Below are 15,840 nucleotides of genomic sequence, written 5' to 3' on the forward strand. Positions count from 1 at the left end.
AAGCTCGAATTTCTGGCAATTCCCTGTTGATGTACTGCTGCAACCACTTTTGAATGATCTTCAGCAAAATTTTACTTGCGTGTGGTATTAATGACATTGTTCGACAATTTCTGCATTCTGTTGGATCACTTTTCTTTTGGAATAGGTACAAATATGGATCTCTTCCAGTCTGTTGGCCAGGCAGCTGTCTTCCAAATTTCTTGGCATGGACAAGTGAGCACCTCTAGTGGTGCATTTATTTGTTGAAACATCCCAATTGGTATTCCATCAATTCCTGGAGCCTTCTTCTTCCTTTTTATAGTTTAGGAGGCTAGAAATCCGAATTCAGGGTGCTGGCTCTAGGGGAAGACTCTCTCTTTGCTGGCTCTGGAGGAAGGTCTTTGTCTCTTTGAGCTTCTGTTCCTGGGTGATCTTCATGTGGCTTGGCATCTCTTCCCCAATCTCTGCTTTGCTCTCTTGTTTATGTCTCAAAAATGATTCAAGATACACCCTATACAAACCCTGCCTCATTAATATAACAAAGACAACCCATTCCCAAATGGGATTATAACCACAGGCATAGAGGTTAGGATCTACAACATATATTTTGGGGTATATAATTCAATCCAGGACACAAATCTTCATCAGCACCACAAACAGCACCAAGGCCACTGCCAGGGTTCCTGAGGAGCCAGAGTATGTCTCAGATTTGATTCCTGGCCAATGCACCTCATCTGCAGCCACCACCCATCTTACAGTAGAGGCTTGCAGGTTGCTATGATGGTGAACCTGTTTAAGTGCAGCTTCCAGACTAAGATGGTGTCTTAGGCTGGGTTCTCTAGAGAAGTAAAACCAGTAAAGCGTATATATGTATATATATATATTTATATCAAGGAAACAGCTCACGTGACTGTAGAGGCTAGAAAGTCCCAAGTCTGTGAATCAGGGTAGAGGCCTCTCCCAAGTCACACAACCACAGAAGCTGGCGAGCCCAAGATCAGCAGGTTGGAAAGCAGGGCTTCCACTCACAGGCTGTGAAGTTTGATGAATTCCGAGATCAGCAGGCAAGACTACAAGGTTTCTCCCGATTCACATAGCTGCAGGGGCTGGCGAACCCAAGATCGGCAGGTCAGAGAGCAGGGCTCCACTCACAGGCTGTGAAGATTGACGAATCCCAAATTTGGCAGATAAGCTGACAGCTCAAGTCCAAAGAACCAGAGATGAGATGACAGGAGGCAGCTGCAGGATCCAGAGAGAGCAAAAAGCCAGAACATCTGCTTATATTCAGATGCAGGCCATGCCCCCAAGGAGACTCCCTTTCATCTGACTGGCTACTCGCAGTATATTCAATCATGTGAGTGATCACATTAAAACACTGAGAATCATGGCCCAGACAAGATGACACACCATCTTAACCATCACAGATGGACTAGGAAGAAAGGCCTGGCAATATCCTTCCAAAAATCAGCCAATGAAAACTCTATGGATCACAATGGTCCAATCTGCAACTGATCATGGGGATGGCACAGGACTGGGTAGCATTTTGTTCTGCTGTGCGTGGGGTTGTCAAGAGTTGGGTGCTGACTCCATGGCAGCTAACAAGAGTCTGTCCTTGGCAGAGGGAGGCCCCCACTGGTCTGTGCCCTGACCTCTGCTGGGGCAGAGGTGGGCTTGGTCACATAGAGAACCAGAGGAGTTGGTGGCTAAGTGAAGATCCCCAGGACAGTGGGAAAGTGTGTGGGATTAGAGACACAATTCCTGAGGGTCCAGGAATTCTCAGGACCCCAGGGTCACCTATAGAAACAGCAACCCTCATGATTGCCTGAGAGTCCTGACTATGTCCACTATGCCCATCCCTCTGTGTGAACTCACCTCTCAGTCCAGAAGACCAAGAGCCCCACCCAGCCCCGGCCTGTGCTCCCCTCATCACAGCTTCTTCCCCTATGGCACCACACTTGTCCTGTGGCTTGTCTGTCTTCCAGTCAGATGCTGTTCTATAAGACAAGGACTAGAACTGTCATATTCATCCCTTTACTTCCAGCTCCAGGCAAAATATTGATGCTGTGACTGAATTTTCCTCCCTCATCTCATAGGGAGAATTGACAATTATTCCCACTCAAATTAACATAAAAAGCTTCTCATCTCCCACCCTAATAAATCTTGGGGAGACAAAAGTTCAATGAGGTGCAGAGAGTGGTGCATAGACAGGACACTGATTCGGGGAAGTCATTTGCCCACTCTGGACCTCAGTCTCTTCTTCTGCAAATTGGAGAAGTGAGACTAGAAGGACTCCAGCTCTGATATTCCATGGTCTTAAGTTCTTCTTTTGTGCCCAGTTACCCATTAGATTATCTGTATCTTCCCTGTGCTTCTCTTACCCATTATTCTACTTTTCTTTGCAATTTGGGGACCTTGGGAAGCAGAATGGCTATGGCCCAGCCTTTCTGACCACAGAGATGCTGCAACTGTCCCTGGTGTGAGAGAGTAGGTCAGGATGGGGGCCCCTGTGGGAGTTGGGTTCTTAGTTGTCTAGTGCTGCTGTAACAGAAATACTACAAGTGGGTGGCTTTAATGAGCAGGAATTTATTTTCTCACTGTTTAGGAGGCTAGAAGTCTGAAATCAGGGCACAGGATAGGGGAAGGCTCTCTCTGTCTGATCTGCGAGAAAATCCTTGTCTCTTTCAGCTTTTCTTCCTCGGTTCCTTGGTGATCTTCACTTGGCACCAGTCTTTCCCCACTTGTGCTTCCTTCCGTGTCTAAGGAACTCTGGTGGCGCAGTGATTAAACACTCGGATGCTAACCGAACGTTACAGTTCGAACCCGCCAGATCCTCCACAGGAGAAAGATGTGGCAGTTTTCTCTCTTAAAGATTTACAACCTTGGAAACTATGAGGCAGTTCTACTCTGTCCTATAGGGTCACTATGAGTTGGAATCAGCTTGAAGGGAAGGGGTTTTTAGTTTCCATTAATGTGAGCTAGTGGCTCCTTCAGGAGGAGAGGCAGTGGAGGGGGCACATGGCCGGGTCTTGTGCTTGCAATGTTGCATTTCCTGGAAGGTGTTCATTTTGTTGTGGATCACTGAGTTGTTTTGGAGGCAGTTTTCTGGATGTTTCTTGTAATTCCACCCCCCCCTCAAAATATTTATGGTCTGAGGAGGCTTCACTTCCTAGGATGACCATCACTTCCTCCCCAAGCCCCAAAACTAAAAAGCAAACCAATTGCTGTTGAGGCAATTCTGATTTATGACAACCCCACTCGTGTGTCAGAGCAGAACTGTGCTGCATAGGGTTTTCAGTCAGAGCCCTGGTGGCTCAGTTGTTAAGCACTCTGCTGCTAACTGAATGGTCTGCAATTTGAATCCACCAGCTGCTCCAAGGGAGAAAGATGTAGTAGTCTGTTTCCGTAAAGATTACAGCCTTGGAAACCGTATAAAAACAAACAAAAAAACCCCACCAAACCCATTGCCGTTGTGTTGGTTCCGACTCATAGCGACCCTATAGGACAGAGTAGAACTGCCCCACAGAGTTTCCAAGGACACCTGGTGGATTCAAACTGCTCACCTTTTGGTTAGCAGCCACAGTACTTAACCACTACACCACCAGAGTTTCCTGGAAACCCTATAAGGCAGGTCTACTCTGCCCTTTAGGGTCATTAGGAGTTGGAATCAACTTGACAGCAATGGGTTAATCTTACAGATGTAGATCACCTGCCCTTTCTTCCAAGGCACCACTGGGTGGGTTAGAACTTCCCACATTTCATTTAAGAGCTGTGTGTTTTACTGTTTGAGCCCCTGCCACAGAGTTAAAAATAATCTTTTCCAGATTCAGATGCACTGAATCTGAACCACCCTGAGCGGGGAAATCCCACAGCTGGCATTCCTTTTTAGCTCTGGACTCCCAGGAGCAGCAGGACCTGCACAAACAAAGCCCTGGACACGGGGCCGCCCCCGACATGTTCTGGAGTAATGACAAGTGTGGCCAGTGAAACAGCAGTTGTGATGGGGTTGGTCCTGGCATCCAGATTGTCAAGATAAAGGGAAATCTGACCCTTTCGAAACCATTCTCTTCTATTTTCTGCTTTCTTCCTTACCAAGTCCCTTGTACAGATAACCTCAGCTTCAGTTGTTGGGGCTTCCTAGGACTCGGGCTCTCTCTGTGTCCTTGGCAATTATTAACACATAGAATCCTCACCTCCACAGCTCGAGAATCCAGACAATGTCCCCTCTGCCCTGTCCTCCTGAGAATGAAACCTCTAACCTGGCGGGAGTGACCCCACCCCTGCCTGTGTGTCCCCCCTCACAGCTCCTGTCACGGGGAGATATAGATTCCAGGAGACATTTTATCTCCCCACTGCATGGTGTCCCCAAGGGCAGCATTCAGCTGGGTTGTGCAGAGAAGAAGCACCCACCAAGTGGATTCTGTGAGAGGTAGGTAGGGAGAGAGGGAGGGGAGGCTGCCTCCCACGTCTACCAGGGCTGCCCCATCTCTCATGTGCCTGATCTCAGCTCCCAAGCCCCTCCTGGGCCCCACCCTGGCAGGACTGACCTCCACAAACCCTAGAGCCTGGGGTTCAGTGGGTTCAGTCCAGGTGGGACCCGATTTCACACTGTAGACGTGCTACCTAAGAGGAAGTACGTCAACATGGAGGCCAGAGATGGAGGCTGAGCCCTGCCTTGGTTGTGAACTTGGGTGTGTCTCTTGCCCTCTCTGACCTCAGAGTCCCATGAGTGGATGTAGGGAGGTGATGGTTGGTCTCCAAGGACAGCCTGGCCCTGACAACTTCTATCTCATAGGTTCCTGCTCTGAGGATGGTCACTGGTCAACAGTCTTTCCTCTCCCCCATCTTCCTCTTAGGGCTTCCTCTAAATCTTGCAGATCTTAGTTCCCAGAGATACGAACCCTAAGAAACAGACTCTCCCAGGGCAAGACCTGTGTCTCCAACCCAGAGGTTTTTTTTTGTGGATGGAAGGCCTCCATCTTTTCATGGATGGGGGGCCTCCCTCTTTTCATGGATGGGGGCTCCATCTCCCCCTGGAACCCCTCCCACGATTCCCCAGTCCTCAGTGCTTATCCTCACCCCACAGCCTCAGGACCACGGCACCAACCTCACCTGCTAGGTGACCTTCCCTGGAGCAGGTGTGACCACGGAGAGGACCGTCCAGCTCATCGTGTCCTATAATTACTGGGTGGGGACAATCTGATGAGGGGTTCCTGAAGGCAGCAGGGCTGGGAGGGGTCAGGGCCTTGGACACTGTGTGCCAGGTTCTGGAATGTGGACTGGGAGGGGGCCTGGGAAATGTCTGCCTCCACCCCTTCCCCATTTCTGCAGCTCCTAGGGATTGAGGGCCAATGTCCAGCTACCCTCCCCGATGGAGGTTCCCTATGTCTTTCTGTCCTAGATTCTCCACTGATTGTGAGCATAACTGTCTTCCGAGGAAATGGCACAGGTAGTAGGAAGCACGTCTCCTCCTTGGGGCTACTGGGAGCAGGGGCCCAGCCGGGGTCCTCCACCTCCTCCTGGACTCACCCTGGTGACCAGAGACACACTTATTGGTGATCCCAGGGGTCCCTCTCCAAACAGCAAAACAGGACTTTGAGGCCCCTTATCATCCAACTCCTGATGACTCCTGTAGCCTTGTTTTTTTTCCCTTTAAAAAAAAAACCCAAACCCATTGCATTTGAGTCACTTCCAACTCATAGCAACCCTATAGGACCGAGCAGAACTACCTGTAGGGTTTCCAAAGAGCAAGCAGCTGGTGGATTCAAACTGCTGACCTTTCGGTTAGCAGCCCAGCTCTTAACCACTGTGCCACCAATAGTGTTTATGTAAGTCATTTTGGAGAGGAAATATGTTCTTATGGCTGAAATTCAAAATGCATGGCAAAGTCTGTCCCAGATGCCAGCTCCCCTCCCTAGAAGAGACTAGTGTTTTGTGCATGCTGCTCAGTGCTCTGGCTTTTCCACCTAATGTGTCCAAGAGGTCGTTCAATGTCAGCAGTAAAGACTGTCCTCATTCTTATCTCTCACTGTGCAGTATCCTCCTGTATGGACAGATCTGCTCCTAGGCACATCTTTTATTAATAGAAAAGGATGTCATTAAGTTTTTCCAGTAACTAAAAAAAAAAAAAAAAAGAATGCAATGAATAAGCTTGTATATTTTACCTACTTATCTCTACTTTCACAAGTGTGTCTTGTCTGTGAAACAAATACCTAAAAGCAAAGTGACTGGATTGTATGTTCTTTCTAATTTTGAGAGATACAGCCAAATTGGAGTCTCTGGGTGGTGCAATTGGTTAAGTGCTCTACTGCTTACCAAAATCTTGGGGGTTCAAACCTACGCAAAGGTGCCTCAGAAGTAAGGCCTGGCAATCTGGTTCTAAATGATCACAGCCTTGAAAATCCTATGAAGCAGCTGTATTCTGCACCAATGGGGTTGCCATGAGTCAGAATTGACTCGACAGCACCTGGGAAAAAAATGGCCAAATTTTTTTGACACTGAGCAAGTTTATAGTCCCACCAATGAGGAGTGAAAGTATGTGTTTCTTCCCAGCCTCACCAACCCAGTGTTGGACAGAATCTTTTAATATTTATCAGTCTTATGTCCAAATTTTGTAGGAGAGTTGGTTTGGGTACAGATTCAGACAGGATACCTATTTATAGTCTTGAGCAAAATCTTTCTCCCTCTGGAAACCTCAGTTTTGTTTTTTTTTTTTTTTAAGCCATCAACTGATTGGGTCAGGCCCACCCACATTTGGAGAGTCATCTGCTTTACTTTAGGCCAACATGTAAGTACATTCATAGCAGCATCTAGACCAGTGTTTGACCAATCAAATGGGCACCATAGCTTAGCCAAGTGGACACATACAATTAACATCACAGCTCCCTGTCTGGGTCCCTCTTACAGAGACTCTGCTCTTTCAGTCTATGTTGTGTGTCTGTGTTGTCCCCCTTACCCTGTCTCTTTCTGTACCCTTCCTTTTTCTCTGAATCTCTTTTTCTCTCTGATTCTCAGAATCTCTGTCTCTCTTTAGAATTCACTATCATAAGAAATGCTTCATCACTGCATGTACACAAGGGCCAGTATTTGCATCTGGTCTGTATCGCCAGCAGCAACCCCCTGCCAGGCTGAGCTGGGTCTGGGGGAGCCTAACCCTGAGACCCTTCCAGCTGTTGAACCCTGGGGTCCTGGAGCTGCCCAAAGTAGAATCTGAAAATGGAGGGGAATTCACCTGCCTGGCTCAGCACCCGATGGGCTCCCAGCATGTCTCTTTGAGCTTCTCTGTGCAGAGTGAGTTGTGAGCATGTGTTGAAGGAGGGAACCTAGTAGGTGTTTGTTTGGTCATTGTGATGGATGGAGGGCAGGGGACAGAGCCTCAACCCATTTTCCTCCCCCGTGTAGCCCTTCTTGCTGTCGCTGTGTGACTGTAGAGCAAGAGGGTTCTTCACCCTGATTAGGGGGGCTTCATGGGGGCTGGCTTCCTCCTCACCTGTGGCCTCACCAGGATCTACTACACCAGGTGAGCACACCTGTCCTTCTGCAGGGAAGCCCAGTGATGGACCTCAAATTCCTGGAGTTAGAATTAAGGTAACTGACTCTGATTTGAGACCCAGATTTCTCTGCAGGTGTGGAGGCCTCCAGCGGAACAGGACTGACTAAGCGCCCCTCCTTCTTGAGACAGGATTGAGGTGTGGACATGGAACCCAGAGGGACAGATATGGGGGCATCGGGATCAGCTTCTCCCTGAAAACACTCAGCCCACACTCATTTTCCCTGGGATGATGGGACTCCTGTGAACAGGCAAATGGCCCTTTTAATCAAGTCAAAGAGACCCAGGGACAATGCCTGCTGAAGCAGGGTGGGCCCTAATCCCATTTGAGTGGTGTCTTATAAATTAGAAGAATAGATACAGAGACAGGTATAGACAGGAAAGATAGCCACGTGACAACGGAGGCAGACACAGCTGCAAGCCAATGAATTCCAAGGATTGCCGGGAGACAATAGAACTTAGGACAGAGGCATGGAACTGTTTCTCTCTCTCAGAGCCTCAGAGGGAATCACCACGGCCGATAATCTGGTTTGAACTTCAAATCTCCAGAACTGTGGGATAGTAAATTTCTGTTTTTGAAAACCACCACTTTGTAGCAGTTCCTGGGTTACAAATGTCCAACTTACATAGAATCAGTACTTAGAAACCAAGTCCCGTAAAGCCTATTATATTAAAAATTTGAGGCATGTTGGTAAAAACAAAAGGGTGCTACCTTGCGATGTGCATCAAAACATTATTATTGCTGTATTATATTAAAGATATTTTAGTGTACCTGCAAGTGTTTCTTTAATGTTTTTTTAGCATAGAAAATGTACACTATATACTAAAACAAACATTTGACTAACTGATGTTAGATACAAACCATACCTAATTGTTCTAACTTCCGTACACCTCTTGGTGGACACTTGGATTGTTTCTACTGTCAGGTCTTCTTAATGTCTGAGCCTTGGAAGTCTCATAACATCTTTTCCTCCATATTCTATTGGTCAAAGCATCACAACCAAGTCCAGGTTCAAATGGAGGAGAAAAAAACTCCCTCTTGCAATTGGACAAGCACCATGTTTGTATAAGGAGGGGTGGAATGGTTTGGGGCCACCTTTGATAACTAGGTACCTTTTATGGATTGAAGTGTGTTCCCCAAAAATATGTATTATAAATTTTAATCCCTATACCTATGGCTATAATCCCATTTGGAAATGGAATTTCTTTGTTACGTTAATGATGTAGTATTAGTGTGGTTGTTTGTCTTAAGTCCGTCTCTTTTGAGATATAAAAGAATGTGATGATTACTGCTGTGTGTCAACTTGGCTGGACAGATTTCTCGGTGGTTTGGCAGTTTTGTAGTTTGGCAGTTATGAAATGATGTAATCGCCTTCTTGATGAGATCTGCTATGAGCAGCCAATCAGTTGAAAGGGAGTTTCCGTGGGGGTGTGGCCTGCATCCAATATATATATATGTATTGGAAACCCTGGTTGCGTACTGGTTAAGACCTACTGCTGATAACCAAAAGGTCGGCTGTTCGAATCCACGAGGCCCTCCTTGAAAACCCTATGGGGCAGTTCTACTCTGTCCTATGGGGTCACTATGAGTCGGAATAGAGTCGACGGCAACAGGTTTGGTGTTTTTGGTGTTTATATGTATGTGTGTATATATACATATATATATAAACCAAAACAAAACTTGTTGCCTTCAAGTCATTTCCAACTCATAGCGACTCTATAGTACAGAGTAGAACTGCCCATAGGGTTTCTAAGGAGCGGTCGGTGGATTTGAACTGCCGACCTTCTGATTGGCAGCCAAGCTATGTGCCAACAGAGCTCTCTATATATATACTTCACTGGTTTTGCCTCTCTAGAGAACCCAGTCTAAGACAAAGAGCAATTTAAGCAAGTAGCAAAAAAGCAGTTGGGGGAAGATAAATGCCACGCCACATGACATCTCCAAGGAACAAAGAAACAGAAGCTGAATGGAGACAAGGACCTTCCCCCAGAGCCAACAGAGAGAGAAAGAATTCCCCTAGAGCCAGCATCTTGAATTTGTAGTTCCATCATCTGAAACAATGAGAAAATAAATTCCTGTTTGTTAAAGTTACCAGTTTATGGTATTTCTGTTATAGCAGCACTAGATAGCTAAGACATTACCATAACCACTCACCTGTGTGATTGTCAGCTGTCTCCTCAATCAGATAGGGAGAATGACCCCTCTCTGTCAGGGATGTTGGGAGGATGAAATGGGGCCTTGGTATAATAGTTAAGAGCTTGGCTGTTAACCAAAAGGCTGGCAGTTCAAACGCACCAGCCCCTCCTTGGAAACCCTATGGGGCAGTTCTACTCTGTGCTGTAGGGTCGCTTGGAGTCAGAATCAACTCGATGGCAATGGGTTTTGGGTTTTATTTTAAGGGAACCACATAACCTTCACCTTCTCTGCCCCTGAACCTGGTGACAACAGCCTGATGTCATCCACAGGACACTCCTGAGGGTGGATGGAAGGACAAGAAAGAGGAACAGAGAGAGAAGCCCGGACCAGTATCCAGGTCTGTCTCTCCCCAGATTCCCTCCTTCCAGATAAGCCTGAGTTGTGCCCAGCTTATCTGACATGTTCCTCCTCCTGACCCAGGGCCGTTGTTGTTTGCAGCGGTTGAGTCAGGCCCCAAATCATGAAAACCCCATGCACAACAGAATGAAATGCTACCTGGGCATGTGCCATCCCCATGATTGATTGCAGATCAGACCCTCGTGATCCACAGGGTTTTTACTGGCTGATTTTTGGAAACAGATTGTCAGGCCTTTCTTCCTAGTCCTTCTTAGTCTGGAGGCTCTGCTGAAACCAGATTAACATCATAAAAACTCACAAGGCTCCACTAACAGATGGTTGGTGGCTGAGCATGAGGTGCATTGGCCAGGAATTGAACCCAGGTATCACACATAGAAGGCAAGAATTCTACCACTGAATCACCAGTGCCCCCGGCCTAGGACTAGAGTCCCTTTTTCTGTGCTATCAGGCCCCTTAGCTGACTTGCAGACATTACCAAAGTCAGTCAACCCTCAACTCTTCATCAATACCATGGACACTACCAGGAGCAAGGTCAGGTATTCCCAGGAGGCAGATTCTGTCCTGCATTGGATTCCTGGTCAATGTACTTCATGTGCAACCACCCCCCAGCATCTGTCAGTGAAGGCTTGCATGTTGCTATGATGATTAACTTGTCTCAGCGGAATTTCCAGACTAAAACGGACTAGGGAGAAAGGTCTGGCAATATACTATATTGTGGATCACAATGGTCCAATCTGCAACCAATCATGAGTATGGGACAGGACTGGGTAGTATTTTGTTCCACTGTGCATGGGGTCACTATGAGTTGGGGGCTAACTCCATGGCAGCTAACAACAGACTATGTCCTAAGCAGAGAGAGTGCCCCCTCTGGTCTCTGCCCTGACCACTGCTGGGGCAGAGGTGGGATTGGTCACATAGAGAACCAGAGGACTTGGCTGGCTGAGGATTCCCAGGACAGTGGGAGAGTGAGTGGGATTAGAGACACAATTCCTGAGGGTCCAGGAATTCCCAGGACCCCAGGGTCATCTATAGAAACTGCATCTGTCATGATTGCCTGAGAGTCCTGACTATGTCCACTCTGCCCATCCCTCTGTGTGAACTCATCTCTCAGTCCAGAAGACCAAGAGCCCCACCAAGTCCCAGCCTGTGCTTCCCTCATCACAGTTTCCTCCCCTATGGCGTCACAATTGTCCAGTGGCTTGTGTGTCTCTCAACCAGATGCTGTTCTACTCAAAGACAAAGACTAGAATTGTCATATTGACCCTTTACTTCCAGCTCAAGGCATAGCATAGATACTGTGAATTAATTTTCCTCTGTCATCTCATGGGGAGAACTGACAATTCTTCCCGCTCAAATTAACATAAAAATCTTCTCTCCCCCCACTGAATCCTGGGGAGACAAAAGTTCAATGATGTGCAGAGAGTGGTGCATGATACAGGGCACCGTGTGATTTGGGGAAGTCATTTGTCCACTGTGGACCTCAGTATCTACTTCTGCAAATGGGAGAAGTGAGACTAGAATAACTCCAACTCTAATGTTCTATGGTCTTAAGTTCCTCTCTTGTGGTCATTTACCCGTTAGATTATCTGTATCTTCCCTGTGCTTCTCTTACCCATTATTCTGCTTTTTTTTTTTTGCAAACTGGAGGTCTTGGGAAGCAGAATGGCCACAGGCCAGCCCTTCTGATCACAGACATGCTGCAACTGCCCCTGCTGTGAGAGAGAATGGGGGCCCTTGTGGGGGTTGAGTGCGTTAGTCACCTAGTGCTGCTATAACAGAAATACCGTGAGTGGGTGGCTTCAATGAAAAGGGATTTATTTTCTCACAGTGTAGGAGGCTAGAAGTCTGAAATCAGGGCACATGCTAGGGGAAGTCTTTCTCTGTCCTCTCTGGAAGAAAATCCTTGTCCCTTTCAGCTTTTCTTCCTCGGTTCCTTGGTGATCTCCACTTGGCATCAGTCTTTCTGCACTTGTGCTTCCTTGCTTCTGTGCCTAAGGAACCCTGGTGGCACAGTGGTTAAGCACTCGGCTGCTACCTGGAAGACGGGCAGTTCGAACCCACCAGACCCTCGCAGGAGAAAGATGTGGCAGTTTGCTCGCTTAAAGATTTACTGGAATCCAAGGTGGAGACTAACAAAGAATTCTTGTGTCTGGTGGGTACAATGGATATGGGCAGAAGTTAGAGGAATGTCCATTACCTAAAATTATGCCTTGAACCTTGAACTCTGATCACAAAGAAAGATAGGATCTTCCTAATTATACAAATCTGTTTTGGAAGAGGTATAGCCAGAATGCTCCTTAAAGCAAGGATGGCAAAACTTCGTCTCACTTACTCTGGACATACTCTCAGGAGGGACCAATCCATGGAGAAGGATATCATGCTTTGTAAAGCAGATGGTCATCAAAAAAGAGGATGACCCTCAATGAGATGGATTGACCCAGCGGTTGCAACAATAGGCTCAAACATAGCAACCATTGTGAGGATGGCACAAGACCTTATGTTTCATGTTGTTTTACATAAGGTCGCTATAATTTGGAACCCACTCGAGAGCACCTAAAAACAATTATACACGTCTCCAAATTGTTTCAGCATCTAATGTTAACTGTGTATGTGTTAAAAATTATCTTTGTCACCTAGAAGAAAAACAACAAAAACAAACAATAACACACGTGAGGAATATGCTTCTTAGTTCAATCAAGTATACAAGACCCAATGGGCAACACCGGCCCAAAAGCAAAGACGAGAAGACAGGAAGGCACAGGAAACCTGGACGAATGGGCACAGGGAACCCATGGTGTAAAGGGAAAGGGGGAGAGTGCTGACACATTGCAGGCATTGCAACCAATGTCAGAAAACAATTTGTGTATAAATTTTGAATGAGAAACTAATTTGCACTGTAATTTCACCTAAAACACACACACACAAAATTACCTTTGCCAATACACTTTAAAAAAATGATTTACAGTCTGGGAAACCGTATGTGGGCAGTTCTACCCTGTCCTATAGGGTCACCGTGAGTTGGAATCGAAGGGAAGGGTATTTTTTTTAAATATGATATATATTTTTTTAGATTAATATTTAGATTAACTTTAGATTAATATTTACACAACAAACCAGCTTCTCATTAAACAATTAGTACACACATTGTTTTGTGACATTGGTCGCCAACCCTATGATGTCAACACTTTTCCCCTCTTGACTTTGGGTTCTCCATTACCAGCTTTCCTGTACCCTCCTGCCTTCTCATTTTTGCCCCTGGGTCGGTGTGCATGTCTGGTCTCATCTTGTTTTATAGGCCATCTAATCTTTGGCTGAAGAGTGAACCTCAGCAGTGACTTCATTACTGACTTAAAAGGGTGTCTGGGGGCCATACTCTCAGGGTTTCTCTACTCTCTGTCAGAACAGTAAGTCTGGTCTTCTTCTTTTTTTTTTTTGTGAGTTAGAATTTTGTTCTTGATTTTTCTCCAGCTCTGTCCAGGATCCTCTTTTGTGATTCTTGTCAGAGCACTCAGTGATGGTAGCTGGGTACCAACTAATTGTGCTGGACTCAGTCTGGTGGAGGCTGTAGTACTTGTGGTCCATTAGTCATTTGGACTAATAATCTTTCCCTTATATCTTTGGTTTTCTTCATTCTCCTGTGCTCAGACAGGGTGAGACCAGTGGAGTGTCTTAGATGGCCGCTCACAAGCTTTTAAGACCCCAGATGCTACTCACCAAAGTAAAATGTAGAACATTTTCTTTATAAACTATGTTATGCCAATTGAGCTAGATGTTCCCTGAGACCATGATCCCCAGCCCTCAACCCAGTAATTCGGTCCCTCAGGGAGTTTGGATATGTCTATGTAGCTTCTATGACCTTGCCTTGTACAAGTTGTGCTGGCTTCCCCAGTATTGTGTACTGTGTTACTCTTGGGAAGGGGTTTTCAGTTGCCATTAATTTGAGCTAGGAGTTCCTTCAGGAGAGGGAACGTAGGGGCACATGGCTGGGTCTTGTTCTTGCAATGTTCCATTTCTTGGAAGGTGTTCACTTTGTAGTGAATCTTTGAGTTGTTGTTTTGGAGACACTTTTCAGTTAGTCTCTTATAATTCCCCCACACCAAAATTTACAGTCTGAGGAGGCTTCACCCTAAATTCCACTTCCTCCCCAACGCCCCAGAACCAAAAAAACAAACCAGTTGCTGTTGAGATACTCTTGATCCTGTGTCTCCCCTTCTCCCACTAGCCCTAAACCTGACTCCCAACATCCAGATCCTGGGGACCCTGGAGTCTGGCTCCCCCAAGATCCTAACCTGCACTGTGCCATGGGCTTGTGAGCGGAGAACGCCCCCATCTTTTCATGGACAGGAATCTGCATCTCCCCCAGGTATCACACGGGCCCCCACTCCTCAGTGCTCACCCTTACCCTATGGCTCGAGGACCACGGCACCAACCTCACCTGCCAGGTGACATTCCCTGGAACAGGTGTGACCATAGAGAGGACCGTCCAGCTCAATCTGTCCTGTGAGTGCTGGATGAAGACACCTGGGTCTCTGATGAAGGCTTCCTGAAGGCAGCAGGGATGAGAGGGATCAGGAACTTAGAAACTGTGTGCCAGGTCGTGCAATCTGGACTGAGAGGTGACCATGGAGATGTCTGCATTCATGTCTTTCCCATTTCTGCAGCTCCTGGGGATCAAGGACCAATCCCCACCCATCCTCCTCCAGTGGAGATTGGTCATGACTTTCTGTCCTAGACTCGCCACTGAACATAAGCATAACTGTCTCCCAAGGAAACAGCATAGGTGGGAAGCAACTCTCCTCCCTGGGACTGTTCAGAGTAGGGGCCAGGCTGGGGTTCCCTACCTTCTCCTAACCTCACCCTGGTGACCAGAGACAACTTATTTGTGAACCCAGGGGTCCCTCTCCAAACAGCAGAACTGGACTTTGAGGCTGTTTTTCATCCAAGTCCTGATGATGCCTCTAGCCTCGTCTTTTTTTAAATTTTATTGTGCTTTAGGTGAAAGTTTATACCTGAAGTTAATTTCTCATACAAAAATTTATACACATGTTGTTATATGACATTAGTTGCAATCCATGTAAATGTGACAGAACACTCCCCTTTTCCACCCCAGGATTCTTGTGTCCATTCAACCAGTTCCTGTCCCTTCCTGCCTTCCCTTCCTGCCTCTGGATAGGAGTCACCCATTTGTTCTTGTGAATCTGCTTGAACTAAGAAGCACACTCTTCACGAGTATTATTTTATGTTTTATAATCCAGTCTAATCTTTGTCTGAAGAGTAGGCTTCAAGAATGGTTTTAATTCTCAGTTAATGGAGGTCTGCAGGCCATGGCTTCAGGGGTTCTTCCAGTCTCAGGCAGACCATTAAGTCTGGTACTTTTATGTGAATTTGAGTTCTTCTCCACACTTTTCTACCGCTCTGTCAGGAACTCTCTGTTGTGTTCACTGTCAGGGTGGTCATTGATGGTAGCTGGGCACCATCTAGTTCTTCTGGTCTCAGGCTGACAGAGTCTCTGATTTATGTGGACCTTTTGTCTCTTGGGCTAATATTTTCCTTGTGTCTTTGGTGTTCTTCATTCTCCTTTGCTTCAAATGGGTTGGGACCAATTGATGCATCTTAGATGGCCACTCACATGCTTTTAAGACCCCACATGCCACTCACCAAAGTGGGGTGCAGAACATTTTCTTAATAAACTTTGTTATGCCAGTTGACCTAGATGTCCTCAGAAACCATGGTCCCCAGACCTCAGCCCCAGCTACTCTAT

The 15,840-nt window shown here is 46.6% G+C and overlaps 1 protein-coding gene across 1 annotated transcript in view; it reads left to right on the plus strand.

The window, feature by feature from the left end:
* Positions 1-15,840, plus strand: part of LOC111821474 (sialic acid-binding Ig-like lectin 8) — a 68,540-nt gene that overhangs the window by 2,198 nt on the left and 50,502 nt on the right. Inside the window, exons 2-5 of the mRNA XM_023736210.1 lie at positions 3,866-3,940; positions 14,302-14,388; positions 14,469-14,579; positions 14,741-14,791. Of these exons, the coding sequence (XP_023591978.1) occupies positions 3,866-3,940; positions 14,302-14,388; positions 14,469-14,579; positions 14,741-14,791 (324 nt within the window). The remainder of the gene's footprint in view (positions 1-3,865; positions 3,941-14,301; positions 14,389-14,468; positions 14,580-14,740; positions 14,792-15,840) is intronic.

The sequence above is a fragment of the Trichechus manatus genome, unplaced genomic scaffold (genome assembly GCF_000243295.1).
Source record: "Trichechus manatus latirostris isolate Lorelei unplaced genomic scaffold, TriManLat1.0 scaffold00087, whole genome shotgun sequence".
NCBI lineage: Eukaryota > Metazoa > Chordata > Mammalia > Sirenia > Trichechidae > Trichechus > Trichechus manatus.